This window comes from Pseudophryne corroboree, chromosome 1, assembly GCF_028390025.1.
Source record: "Pseudophryne corroboree isolate aPseCor3 chromosome 1, aPseCor3.hap2, whole genome shotgun sequence".
Lineage (NCBI taxonomy): Eukaryota > Metazoa > Chordata > Amphibia > Anura > Myobatrachidae > Pseudophryne > Pseudophryne corroboree.
The window spans coordinates 460,326,695-460,339,685 of NC_086444.1; the positions used below are offsets into that span (position 1 = coordinate 460,326,695).

The 12,991-nt window shown below is 42.4% G+C and overlaps 1 protein-coding gene across 9 annotated transcripts in view; it reads right to left on the bottom strand.

Moving 5' to 3' along the window:
• The window catches only part of SYK (spleen associated tyrosine kinase), a 233,913-nt gene that overhangs the window by 124,850 nt on the left and 96,072 nt on the right, over positions 1–12,991 (bottom strand). For 8 of the 9 annotated variants that reach the window (XM_063913684.1, XM_063913683.1, XM_063913682.1 and 5 more), the window contains 3 exons: positions 12,177–12,633; positions 7,251–7,411; positions 1,637–1,775 (listed from right to left, as the gene is read on the bottom strand). In XM_063913684.1, the coding sequence (XP_063769754.1) occupies positions 1,637–1,775; positions 7,251–7,411; positions 12,177–12,578 (702 nt within the window). In that variant the 5' untranslated portion in view covers positions 12,579–12,633. Of the gene's footprint in view, positions 1–1,636; positions 1,776–7,250; positions 7,412–12,176; positions 12,634–12,991 lie in introns of those variants that run through there. The other variant, XM_063913686.1, reaches the window with a different exon arrangement.

The window sequence follows — 12,991 nt, forward strand, 5'->3', positions numbered from 1 at the left end:
GCAGAGGCGTTCACATATCTGCAAGGCTATCGCATCTTCCGCACCCACACACACGCAGAGCAGGTCCTGCACATGCGCACTGCGGGGGTGAGCGGGGAGATGCAATCACATCTCAGTAGCAACTGTTACTGAATACCTCTCTTAGTTGTAAGTCACCAGCATTTCTTCAAGTTGCAAATTTGTTAAATGACTTCTCCTACTCTTGTCCTTTTCTTACCTCGGTAGCTATATTTCTTTTTATGTGGTGTTTCAGCCTGGGCAAAGCATTGTAGAGCCTTGGCAAAGCAATGCACTGGGGCCCCTAACCACCAGGGACGTGCGGTGAGCTAAATGGCACAGGAGGCACTGGCTAGCACCAGAGCCAGATTTGCACACAATATATGAGCCAAAGGGTGCATCTGGGCATTATACACAGGTGCAGCAGTATAAACGCCAGGAAATTTGGTGAGTTTTGACCAGACATGCGCAGAAAAGACAGGCACTGCCTCACCTGCCATAGACTTTTTACTCCAGAGATTTGGCTATAAAAATGGTTAGAATAATACAAAGAAGATATTTCAAACATATTCTTTGTATTTTTCAAATAGTTTATACAGGGAAAACTCTGGCACAAATGATTGTATGACAGGAAAGGATCTGCCTCACCCCACCACACGTCACTGCTACCCACCCATTCAACTTCAAGGTAATACATTTAAAGAAAAAAATCATAACATACCACGCTTGCAGTTTCTCATGGCCTCTCCACATGCTTCCACACAGTGAATGGCTCTCAGCACTCTGGTTGGTGGATAGCTCCAGCCATCCGCCAATCAGCATGCTGATAGCCATTCACTGTCTGCAGGCTGGGAGGCAGATACAGAATGCTGCCCGGCCACTCTGATTGTGTGTAATTCACAAAGTGGATGGGCAGCATTCTCTTCCTCCCAAGAAGATCTGGATGCCCACCTGCCCAGCACACCCTATGCTTGAAGGCCCCTAGAATAATAAGGCCCTGGGCAACTGCCCAGTGTGTCTATATACTTATATGCAACACACAGGCAGCTAAACCTTGAAGTGTGTGTGTGTGTGTGTGTGTGTGTGTGTGTGTGTGTGTGTGTGTGTGTGTGTGTGTGTGTGTGTGTATACACACACACACACACACACACACACACACACACACACACACACACACACACATTTATGGAAAACTCTTTTTTATGTTCCCTACATAAATTTCACCTTGATTACTACTCACTGGCTTTATTGAAAGATGGACTAAGGCATGTTCAATGTTTAATTATTGTTATTGTTTTTTCCCATGTCCTGCATCAGGTTAATTAAAGTTTTAAGCTCAAATTTTGCTATTATTTTTCAGAGATATTTATTGCATGGCATTGTCAAAACTCTAATTGCTAAATCAATAAACACAACTTTTATATGTTACATAACAGTTGCATATTGGCATGGAGCAAGGGCTTGTAAACAAATTTAATGTATAGTAGGCCTGCTGGAAAATCAAATCTGTTATTATTACTCACTGTGAGTGTGTCCCCATTATTTACCCATTTCCAGGTATTACCAACAATAAGGAAAAATAGAAAGCATACTTTATATTATTCTGTTTATATTTATTTTACATGTTATTATATAATACCTGCCATAAAGTGTCAAATTTTTTCCCTTCTGGTATTGACAATTTTCCAGTTTTGTCTCGGTCGATGCGATAATGTGAAACTTTTCTATCATGCATCAAACATAGAGCATATGAACCATTACTGTCCCGTTCTCTTATTCTGGAAATAAATAAAAAATATCAATGAAATGACACTAGACTGGAAAACACAGATGAGGATGCATATATTCACCATTAGTTTGAAAAGCTTTAAGAAAGGAGCTATAGTCACATATGTGATCTACCCTAAAACAATAATTAAAGGGCAAAATGCCTGCTCCATAGTGCAAAGCATCTTCCAACTCTCTCTCCACCTAGTGTTTCATTTTGCACCAGTCAAGTCTTCAAGTCTCATCCTATACTTTCAATATTTTATAATAAATGGAACACAATGTATCAAAATGTATCATAGCACAGTTATATATCAATTATATTTAAATGGCAGATAAAATTTGTACTGCTAGAGTCAGTATTTTCTGTACACAATGGAAAAGCACTATTGGTACTAAAGTGGTAGAGAGTTGGACGTTTATGTGACAATTCAGGGCCCCTCTTTAGAATTTCCACTGCTGGGCACAACTTAACATACTGTACTTCTAGGTTGCACAGGCACCTCATCAGAAGGGAGGGCAGACTTGAACATTAAAATACATTACAGTATAATCTAAGCACGCCATTACCAAACCATGGGAATTTTCAGTGTTTATTGGCTGTGCTTCATAAGTGACCTACATACAGTATACAGAGAAAGCAAACATACAATAACTAATTATTGTGGTTTGGAAAAGAATACTTCAGTATATAATGAATATATTTTTGTCTCTTTGGTGCTTTCATTTATACTCTAGTATTTTGTATGCAATAAGTTCTATATATAGTATGTAGTATATAGCAGTGACGTGCGGTGGGGTGAGGCAGGGCCTTTCCTGTCATACTAATGTCTGTGCCAGAGTTTTGACTGTATAAAGTACCGTAAATACTCGAGTATAAGCCGACTTTTTCAGCACTTTTTTTTGTGCTGAAAAAGCCACTTCGGCTTATACTCGAGTCAGGATTTAGGAGGGACACGGTGTGTTAAAGGAAGTGCACAAACCGGCACTTCCTTTAATACACACACGCCGCTGCCGCCGGAGACGCAGGAGGGACCCAGGGGAGCCGCGCGCTGTGCCCTCAGTGTCCCTCCTTCAGAAGACAGCGCGGGAGCGATGGAGGGTAAGTAACCAAACTGGCACTGTGGGGCATATCTGGCACGGTGGGGCATATCTGGCACATCTGGCACTGTGGGGCATATCTGGCAGCATGAAGGCATATCTGGCACATCTGGCACTGTGGGGCATATCTGGCAGCATGAGGGCATATCTGGCACATCTGGCATTGTGGGGTATATCTGGCAGCATGAGGACATATCTGGCACTGTGGGGCATATCTGGCACATCTGGCATTGTGGGGCATATCTGGCAGCATGAGGGCATATCTGGCACATCTGGCACTGTGGGGCATATCTGGCAGCATGAGGGCATATCTGGCACATCTGGCATTGTGGGGTATATCTGGCAGCATGAGGGCATATCTGGCACTGTGGGGCATATCTGGCACATCTGGCATTGTGGGGCATATCTGGCAGCATGAGGGCATATCTGGCACATCTGGCACTGTGGGGCATATCTGGCAGCATGAGGGCATATCTGGCACATCTGGCACTGTGGGGCATATCTGGCAGCATGAGGGCATATCTGGCACATCTGGCATTGTGGGGCATATCTGGCAGCATGAGGGCATATCTGGCACTGTGGGGCATATCTGGCAGCAAGAGGGCATATCTGGCAGCATGAGGGCTGTGTACGGCTAGAGCTGCATTTCCCACCCTAGGCTTATACTCGAGTCAATAAGTTTTCCCAGGTTTTTGTGGTAAAATTAGGTGCCTCAGCTTATATTCGGGTCGACTTATACTCGAGTATATACGGTATATGAAAAATACAAATAATTTTTTTGAAATATCTTCTTTGCATTATTCGAATCATTTTTATAGCCAAAACTCTGGAGTGAAAAGTCTATGGCAGGTGAGGCACTGCCTATCTTTTTCGCACATCTCTGATCAAAAGTTACCAAATTTCCAGGAGTTTATACTGCTGCACCTGTGTATAATGCCCAGATGTACCCTTTGGCTCATATATTGCGTGTAAATCTGGCTCTAGTGATAGCCAGTGCCTCCTGGGCCATTTAGCTCACCGCACGTCCCTGGTATATAGCATGCAGTATGTTTATATTCTTTAGCATTACCAATAAATACAGAGGTATAATCCACAGTATCTGCATAAACAATATAAATAATTTTTTATGGCAAGACATTTTATTTCTTTGTCAGCTGGAGACAAAGAAACATATTTTTCTTTATATGTTTAATGTCAGTTTCACTCTTTGACAAACAGCTTCAACCACTGGTCAGCACAGGAAGTAATATGCAAAGTTCTTACCAGCTATGAAACCACACAACATGTCTGCATATTGGGAGACTTTACTCATTTTTGTAATTTGCAAATACATATGTGCGTGCTTGTGTATGGACTGTATAGAAAATGTATGAAACAACAATCCGTGTGGTATTATTAGCAAGATCATTTGCGGATATTTAGAATGTATCTATGTAAGACATTTATCTCAGTATTCTGTGCAAAGAAATAGATTTCACATTGGTGAATGTAATGAAAAACAGAAATCTCCAGTGATTTTTATTACAAACTAGGGCAAATCATCAATCATTCCTACAAATTGGTTACATGTCTCTGCTGTTCTACTTCTACTTGCTCCCAAAAGTAAATGTAAATGCAGGTGGCCAATGTACAGTACAAGCTACTTTCTGTATTTGAAATATGACTTGTATAATGAACAGAGGTTGATTTGGTGCAAATAATGTTATTTTTTTGCACTATGCCATTCCATTTTAACTCACGCAGTATGGTTTCCTTTTTACAAGTACAGTGTTGTTATTCAGTAGCCAAACTTTAGCCTATACTATAGTGTGGTATGTATAGCATATACTAAACTGACAAAATACTAAAAAACTAATTTACGAAAAATGTAACAGTGCAGTATTTATTTATAAATTTTTGGGTAAAATGCATCTATTTTATCATTAAAATGCAGGGAATTATGTACCAAAACTGTAGCATTGTTGAGAGTTTAAAATGTTTTCATCTAAAGGCGGCCATACACTCGGCTGACCAGGTAGATAATTGGACACTGTATAGGCCAGTACTGACGGGAGAGATGTGTGCTGAGCGATCTTAACACAGACCGCTCAGCACACATCTCTCCCCCCGCTCAGCACGGTGCGATGTGCTGAGCGAGGGGGGGGGGGGGGCACAACGGGGGGGCCACTCACTTCACACAGCGCTGACTAGTTTTCTTAGATTTTAAGCACGGATCTCTCTGTGTGTACTCCCCTTAAGGCTTTGACCGCGCAGCAATTATTCTGTGGAGCATGACATCTATCAGCATGTCCACAGATGCAGTAATTGTTGGTCAGATCTGACAGTGGATATACTCGCCATCATATAGACAGACCAATTATCTGACAGTGTATGGCATTGTCAGATGATTGGTCTGTCTATCTGATGGCAAGTTTGATCTGACAGTATATGACCAGCATTTTAATAGGAGAAGCTGGGTGACTGGGGACTTAAGCTGGATACATAGTAGAATGATTTTTCCATCGATCCAATAAATGGATTGATTTTTCTACCAGAATAAACTCCTGATATCGGTGCAACACACTACACAGTTTTTGTTAAAAACTTTGATCGATAACAGACATGAATGCTTACCACATGCTACATGATTTTGCAATCTGTTGTCATTGATGGTTACTTTACTTTTACATAAAAAGCAGGTCTACAAAAGAAGGCATGAAGGCATATTTGAGATAAACCGAAGTCATTACATTATTTCCTGTTATGCTGTAGGCTCCCATATACATTTTGTGTTGTTGTTATTAACAAAATGGATTACATGCAAATGCAAGGATTTTATGTTTTTGCTGTTGCTATTGTGATCATTTTGCATGACATGTGTTGAAGAAAAACTGATGATCAAAGACTTGTCTCTACATTGAGGTTTTTGGCTACTTGGAGGTCCCTGGGAAATCTTAAATTCAGTACTGCTATATCTCCTCAAGCTTTGGGCCTCATAATTACTGTAACTTGTAATTTGTCCTGGTTGTCAGAAACTTTCTGGGCAACCACAAAGCTCAAAACTATGCTGTGCTAGTAAACAACATGCTCATTAATTTCAGAGACCTTGGATGTTATATGAGCATAAAAGTTCATTACTTACACAGCCACTTGGACCAGTTCCCAGAAGGTTGGGTGATATGAGCGAAGAGCAAGATTTCACCAGGACATTAAAACAATGGAAGATCGCTACCAGGGAATATGGGATATACATATGATGGCAGATTACAGCTAGAACTTACAAAGAGACTGTCCAAACAAAGTCCATTCAAGAATGTCCCACAAAAGAAGCTTTCTAAACTAATTTTCTTTTCATTTATGGTTTCAATTTATTATTTTGAAGAAAAAGATATTTGAGTCACTATAGTGTTACTGTAATGTTAGTGTGTTTTATTGATGTCACTAAAATATTCTAGAAAATATTTTTAGACTATGTTTTTTAACATTTTGTGTTTTTATGTGAATCATAGGCCTAATATGAAATAGGGTAACACAAATCAGACAGTGTTTATATCTCAAAAGTTAGAGCTGATAGACGAAAATTAATGTTATATTTGAAATCAGCACACCAAATATACATAAAATCAGCTCATAAATCCTCGGCACCAAAATGTTTTGTGTTTTATTATGTGAATCAAAGGCCTAATATGAAATAGGGTAACAAAAATCTGACAATGTTTATATCTCAAAAATTAGAGCTGATAGACGAAAATGAATGTTATATTTGAAATCAGCACGCCAAATATACATAAAATCAGCTCAAAAATCCTCAGTACCAAAACACGTGTTGGGCTGTGATAGATACACCAAAGCCTTGGATAGAGATAAAGTGGAGAGAGATAAAGTACTAGACAATTAGCGCCTAACTGCCATGTCACAGGCTGTGTTTGAAATCTGGTAGTCAGGAGCTGGTTGGTTGGTATTTTATTTCTCTAATTTTAGTTCTATCCAAGGCTTAGTAAATAGACCCCATGGTCTCTTAACAACATAAATCTTTTCACAGTGTTTTTATCAGGATATATTCCAATCCTCAAGTACCAACAACGGGTCATGTTTTGTGGATTTCTTTAATAAGACATTATTATCAGGCAGCCCCTCTAACTTTCAATAGGACCACACATTTCTCTTAATCTTGGTGTTAAAATAAATGAATACATTTATTAAATGAAAGGCAAACATATCTGTACTAACATATCTGCAGGCCTTTTAAACAGGTGGTGTAACTATAACAAACAAATGACATCGAAACAGGACGGAGCTTAAGGCGGCAAGTCAAGGTTTGGAGGATCATACATGCACCAGGGCCATCTGTTACCAAACAATGCTTTAGAAGCTGCAAGAGTACAGACCATGTTAAGTTTACTCACAAAAATGTTCCATTTGATTTTTGTCCTTTCAGTAGTAGCTGTTCAGATTGTTCTCGTGAAATACTCCCATGGAACCAAGGCATTTTTTCATGAGCAGTTGTAGCAATCAGCTTCTCAAGCTGAGGTTTTTGACTAATTATAGCTTGTTCAAATGCTTCACCCTTTCAATGAGAAAATAAAACAGTATAATAATTGTTCTCTTTCCATCCCGAATGCTAGAATATAATTAGAGATGTGCGCCGACCCGTGTTTTGATTTTGCTTTGGATCTGTATTAATTTTGTATTTTGGTGTATTCATTTTGTGTTTAGGTTCTAATTTTGCAAACCACCCTGATGTGTTTTGGTTTTGGGTCTTTATTATTTTTAATGCTAAAAACTGCTAAAATTATGTAATTTGGGCCTGTTTTTGTTCCAACAGCATTATTAACCTCAATAACATTAATTTCCAATCGATTTTGACCACCTCATTGTGTGTTTGCAGAAGTCTGCACATATCAGTGTGATCTGTGCATTGCTTCTCTCTGTGTACCAGTAAATAAAGTGTTCAAATCAGGGGTCTGTGCACAGGCACACAGTGGCGGTGGCGGTCAGGGCGTCACGGCGGCGGTCAGGGAGTCACTTGCTGCCAGGACCCAGGGCAACACAGGCTAGGTAGTCAGACACAAAAGGGTATTGGAGCTGAGGAAGTCCCTGCATTGCACACCAAACTTTCCCTACTACATGCTGCATCTTGGATACAGCTCCCATCACATCTATGCTGAGAACAACACCCGGAACTATCCTGCACCGCTACCCAGGGGCACAGAGACACCAGAATTAGTTCATTAATTAACGAGCGCCTATTCACAGTATTTTATTGTCACTTTCATATGACTGCTCTAGGAAAGATGAAGCCCGATTCAAATTAAACTCATGACCATGGAATTAGGAGGAGTTACAGCTGTTTCTAATATGGCAAGTGTGAGTTTTGCTTTAATTAGTAAGTTTATTATCTTGTGTATTTGGCTGCATTACCCTGGTTATAGGTAACATGTTAATGTATTAGAACAAGGTTGTGTTCATAAAGGCTAATGATTACACCTGGAATATGGTGGCAGCCACACATGGGGTAGAGGTTCCCTGAAAACTTACCTATTCAGACAAGCTTATCAATTTCCAGAACCGCTCACATTACCTTCATAGCTTTCCTATCCAATTATATCCCCACAGTACAGTCCACACATATCCCCCACATATTTCCTTTCTTCACTGTCCCTTCCTCCTGACCCTCATTCATCATTGCTGTGATGTGATATCAGGCAGCCCACCAAGAACCTTTGCAATCTGGAGGACAACCATTCAATAGATAGCACCTATCCTTGTGTATCAATTCCTATTCCCCCACAGATTGTAAGCTCACGAGAGGGCCCTCCTACCTTTATGACTGTTTTTTATTACCCAGTATTGTCTCCTTATTGTGTACAGTTGTAAAATGCAACGGAATTTCCCCGCTATATAAGAAACTGGTAATAAATAAATAATAAATAGTGCCGACTTCTCTATGCCCTGTACTAGCTGGCTCCAGGACATGGGGTACAAGCAGCAGCAACTCACATAGCGCACACTTGGGTATATAATATATTATTTATACTGCTGCTGTCTGACCACAACCACCCCGTCTCTATAGCAACACTGCCCCCTCCTCACCACACAGCCTGGCTGCGGGACTCTGACCCCCTCATCCCTCCGCTGCTGCCAGGCTGTGCTGGGACAGATAGATGGCTGAGCAGTGTGACTGTAGTGGCATACACAGTGACACTAGCGCAGCACCGCCACTCTTTCCCTGTTGTCCCGGGGAGAGGAGAGATTACCTGTGAGCTGTCTCCTCTGCAAGAGCACAGACTGCAGCTGTACTGATGTGAGTCAGTGACACGGGTGAGGGGATGCCCCGTTGATTGGATCCAAAACACAAGCAATTCGGACCAAAACACGGGAGATCCAGCACCATGAAGATGACATTTTGCCTCATTTTTTGATCAGGAGTTGGTGGGTAAAAAACAAGCTGGACCTGGATTTACTCGATACTGGTAAGTTTGGTTGGGTTCGGTTTTCAAAAAACACATCTGTATAAATAATCATCTAAACAAGTCAGGGACTTTACTAAAAACTTTATGTATTAACATCTATTTTGGCTGATATTCCATATTTTGTGACATTACATATGTTGTACATATATTTTAAAACATATGTACATGACAAACACATACCCTCCAACATTGCAAATCCAGAAATTGGTCCAAAAAAATAAAAGGGGGCGTGGCCATAGATAAAGGAGACGTGGCCCAGTGGTGCTGTCATTTAACTCTATGGGACTACTGTAGACGCTGAACCCGGTACAAGGCCCCTTTTGACCGATGCAAACCATAAAAAAAACGATACTGTACTGGACAAAAAGGTACAGTTGGAAGGTTGGACACATCTGCATAACAAATGTCAGTTCATTACAGATCACTATATATTTTTGATCAATATAATACTTAGAGTTGCAGGTGTCTAATCATTCAGAAATGAATATGGACAATGGAATGTTTTATTTCTTGTGATTATTTTTGACTTTGGAAAGTATGCAGCAGGTCACAGAGAAACTGGGTATGTGCAGTGGGACTCTAATAACTTCCCCTTTTTTTCTCATGACTGACAGGTTTTTTTCTCTCATCCTCAAATATGTGTAATACTTTTCTTTGTCACACATAGATATTAGTTGATGATTCTCTACAGCCATTACCAAAGCTTTTAAAATATTCTATACTGTACGTATGTTACAAAATACTGATATACATGTAGTCTATCTCTAGGCATTCTGATTGTACCACACATTCTTTTACTATGGTATATATTTTTCCTCCCCAGGAGAAGTCTAGGGACTGCCACTGACCATCGGTGTTTAGCAACAATTTATGGTTTGCCATCAATTGTTGATGGCTTTGTCATCAATGGCAGATGTTTTGTGGTTCTCCCCTATTTCCTGGGCACAGGGGGTATGCTGCTTAGTCCTGCCCCATTGTTCTGCTAAGCGTCACATCCTTACCTCACTGACCCACTGTTTAGCTCTGTATCCTCATTTCACTTCTCAGCCACATCCCTCTGTCCTGAATGACCTGCTGTTTGCTGTGTTCCATAACTGGCATGGTTGAAACCATTGGCTTTCGTTGATGGTTTCATGCAGTCTATCTAAAGCACTAGTGGCACCATTGATGGTTAGCCCTTCAATGGCCATCCCTAGAGAAGGCCAGTATGGAGATGAAGGTGACTGCTGATTGGAGCAGGGCCATGTTCTTCTCTTCATTACACCCTGCACCTGTATAGTGCTGTGAATCATTTGACTATGAAGAGGTGCCTTAGCCCCTTGCGACTGTGTGAACAGCGCAAGCAGGGGATGATGAACACCTAGTAGGTGCTGTGATTGGGGGTGTGGCGGGTGCGGGGGAAACACGGATGGTGGCAGGGGACCAGGGGTGTTGTGGGTGGGGGAGGGACGGTTGCCGGAGTGCTTCGAGTGGTGGTGGGGCGGTTGGGGGGGCGACTGCGGATGGAGGAGGGTGTCTGTAGATGCTGCTGGTGAAGGGGGTGGCAGATGGGGGAGGAGGCCGGAGGTGCTATGGATGGGGGAGTGTCGGGTGCGGGATAGACGTGGAAGAGGGAGGATGTCGTGGGGTGCGGCGAATGGGGGAGAGAGTCCTGAGCCACCGTGGTGTGGGGGGTAGCGGGTGTGGCGCGTGCGGGGTGGTTGAGGGGGTGCAGTGGGCGGGGGAGGGCTGGGTATGTGGGTTGCGTGGTTGGGTGAAGGGCGGATACTGGGGTACCATGGTGGGGGAGGTGGACCGGAGCCACCACGGGTGTGGGAGGGTGCGATGATGCTGCAGTTGTGGGATTGCATGAGGTGCCATGTATGACCCCACATGTAACAATGTCCCCCTAGTTGCAGGATACAAATAATGGCCATCATCATCTAGTGCTCCCTGCCCTGCCATTATGTCAGGAGCAGGGACATTGCATGTGACTGGGCAGCAGCAGTGACCCTGGTGCAGCTGGATGGGACACTTCCCCGACGCTGACACCAGGCAGAGAGAGAGGATTCGACTCGTTGTGGGGGGCCGAGGCCAGACCCGTAGGTGCAGGGCCGGGAGGTGGGGGCAGGGATGTCGATAAGCCGCAGTGCTATCGCTGTGCGCTCTGATCTCTGCGGTGGCTACCGCCTCCTGCTGCATGGCACCCATCGGACACACAGCAGCAGGTAGGCCAGGAGAGGGGAGGAGGAAGGCGGCGGGCGGCTCTTACCTGCTCCCGGCACCGCACGTCGCTGATCACCCGCTCATGCGAGCCGGATGGGTGAGGACAACGGGGCGGTGCAGGGGGGGGGGTCGGTCTTGGAGGCGGGGTGATGGTGGTTTGTGCGGTGTCTGTAACCTATAGATTAGGCCAGATCTGTGACTCCGCCCAGTATTGTGACTCCGCCCAGCATTAGCAAATGAGTCACAAAGTCACAGATCTGGGCTAATATATAGGAGATACTTCTAGGGATATCAAATAATGAAGTCAAAGTACTGATAGGTTTATTACAATATTCTATATTATACCATACTTTAAGTGGCATGGCGCTTTAAAGAAAGAAGTAGTAAACATAGTGGCAAAAAGATAAAAATGTCAAGCTGACCAAAGGTCATTATTTCTACTTATAGATTTACATACTGTATTTCTATGCAATTTTTATTTATTCTGAAGAGAAATAGCCAATGTAATTACTCCAAAGTACAGTACATGATTTATTTATTTGAATTTATTTTTAATAGCACCAGTATAATCTGTTGCGCTTTACAATTCGGAACAAATGAGTAATTAAAAGAGAATAAGTAATAACAGACAAAGGTAAGATAGAATGGGTTCACCTGTAAATTCCATGTTTGACGAACATATTCTCTGATTAGATTTTCCTTTAGGTCTTCAAAGGGTCCTATTTTTGGTTGAACATTAGATGGGCGATTACAGGGTCTCTTCAGCAAACAGATAAGTCCGCTACTTTCATGAGTGTGGTAATTACAGAGCTCAGCTGGAGAATTGTGAGATATTCCACCAACTATTGCATACATTCCACTTAGCTCTCTTTCAATTGTATAGTGGTAAAACTTACGTCCATGTGATACTGATAGAGCACAACCTCCAAGATAACTTCGACTCTGCCGTAATAAATATAGGCCATCACTCATTCCTCCTTGCTTTAGGTAATCCTCTGCTTCTTCACGTGTTATGTTTCCAAAAAAGTAGGGCAAATGGTTTGTGTTTTCTGCCATGGCTCCTGGCTGTCCGCAGGACTTGAATTCAGTAACAATAGTTGTACCCCAACACCTGCACAATCAAAGATAAAATGTCCATATATTAATATATACAGTAGATAGTTATTATTGAATGCTTATTTCATACTTCCCTAATTCACGGAAATTCCAGACTATTTTTCTAGTCACTGATGTGGCTAAGTAAGTATACTATCCTGTTAGCAGCATGTATGCCATAGCCAGGGCCATAACTAGGGTGCAAGCAGTGCCACTGCACAAAGCCCTCTGCGCGGCACTGCCAATGCCCCATGGTCCCTGTACCTTTGGACGCTTTAGACATGCATGCACACTGCAGGACTTGCAGCCGCATAGAGCTTCCTGGGGTTGCTCTATGCATTGCTGTAATTTCCAGCAATTTTGGCCCCGCCCCC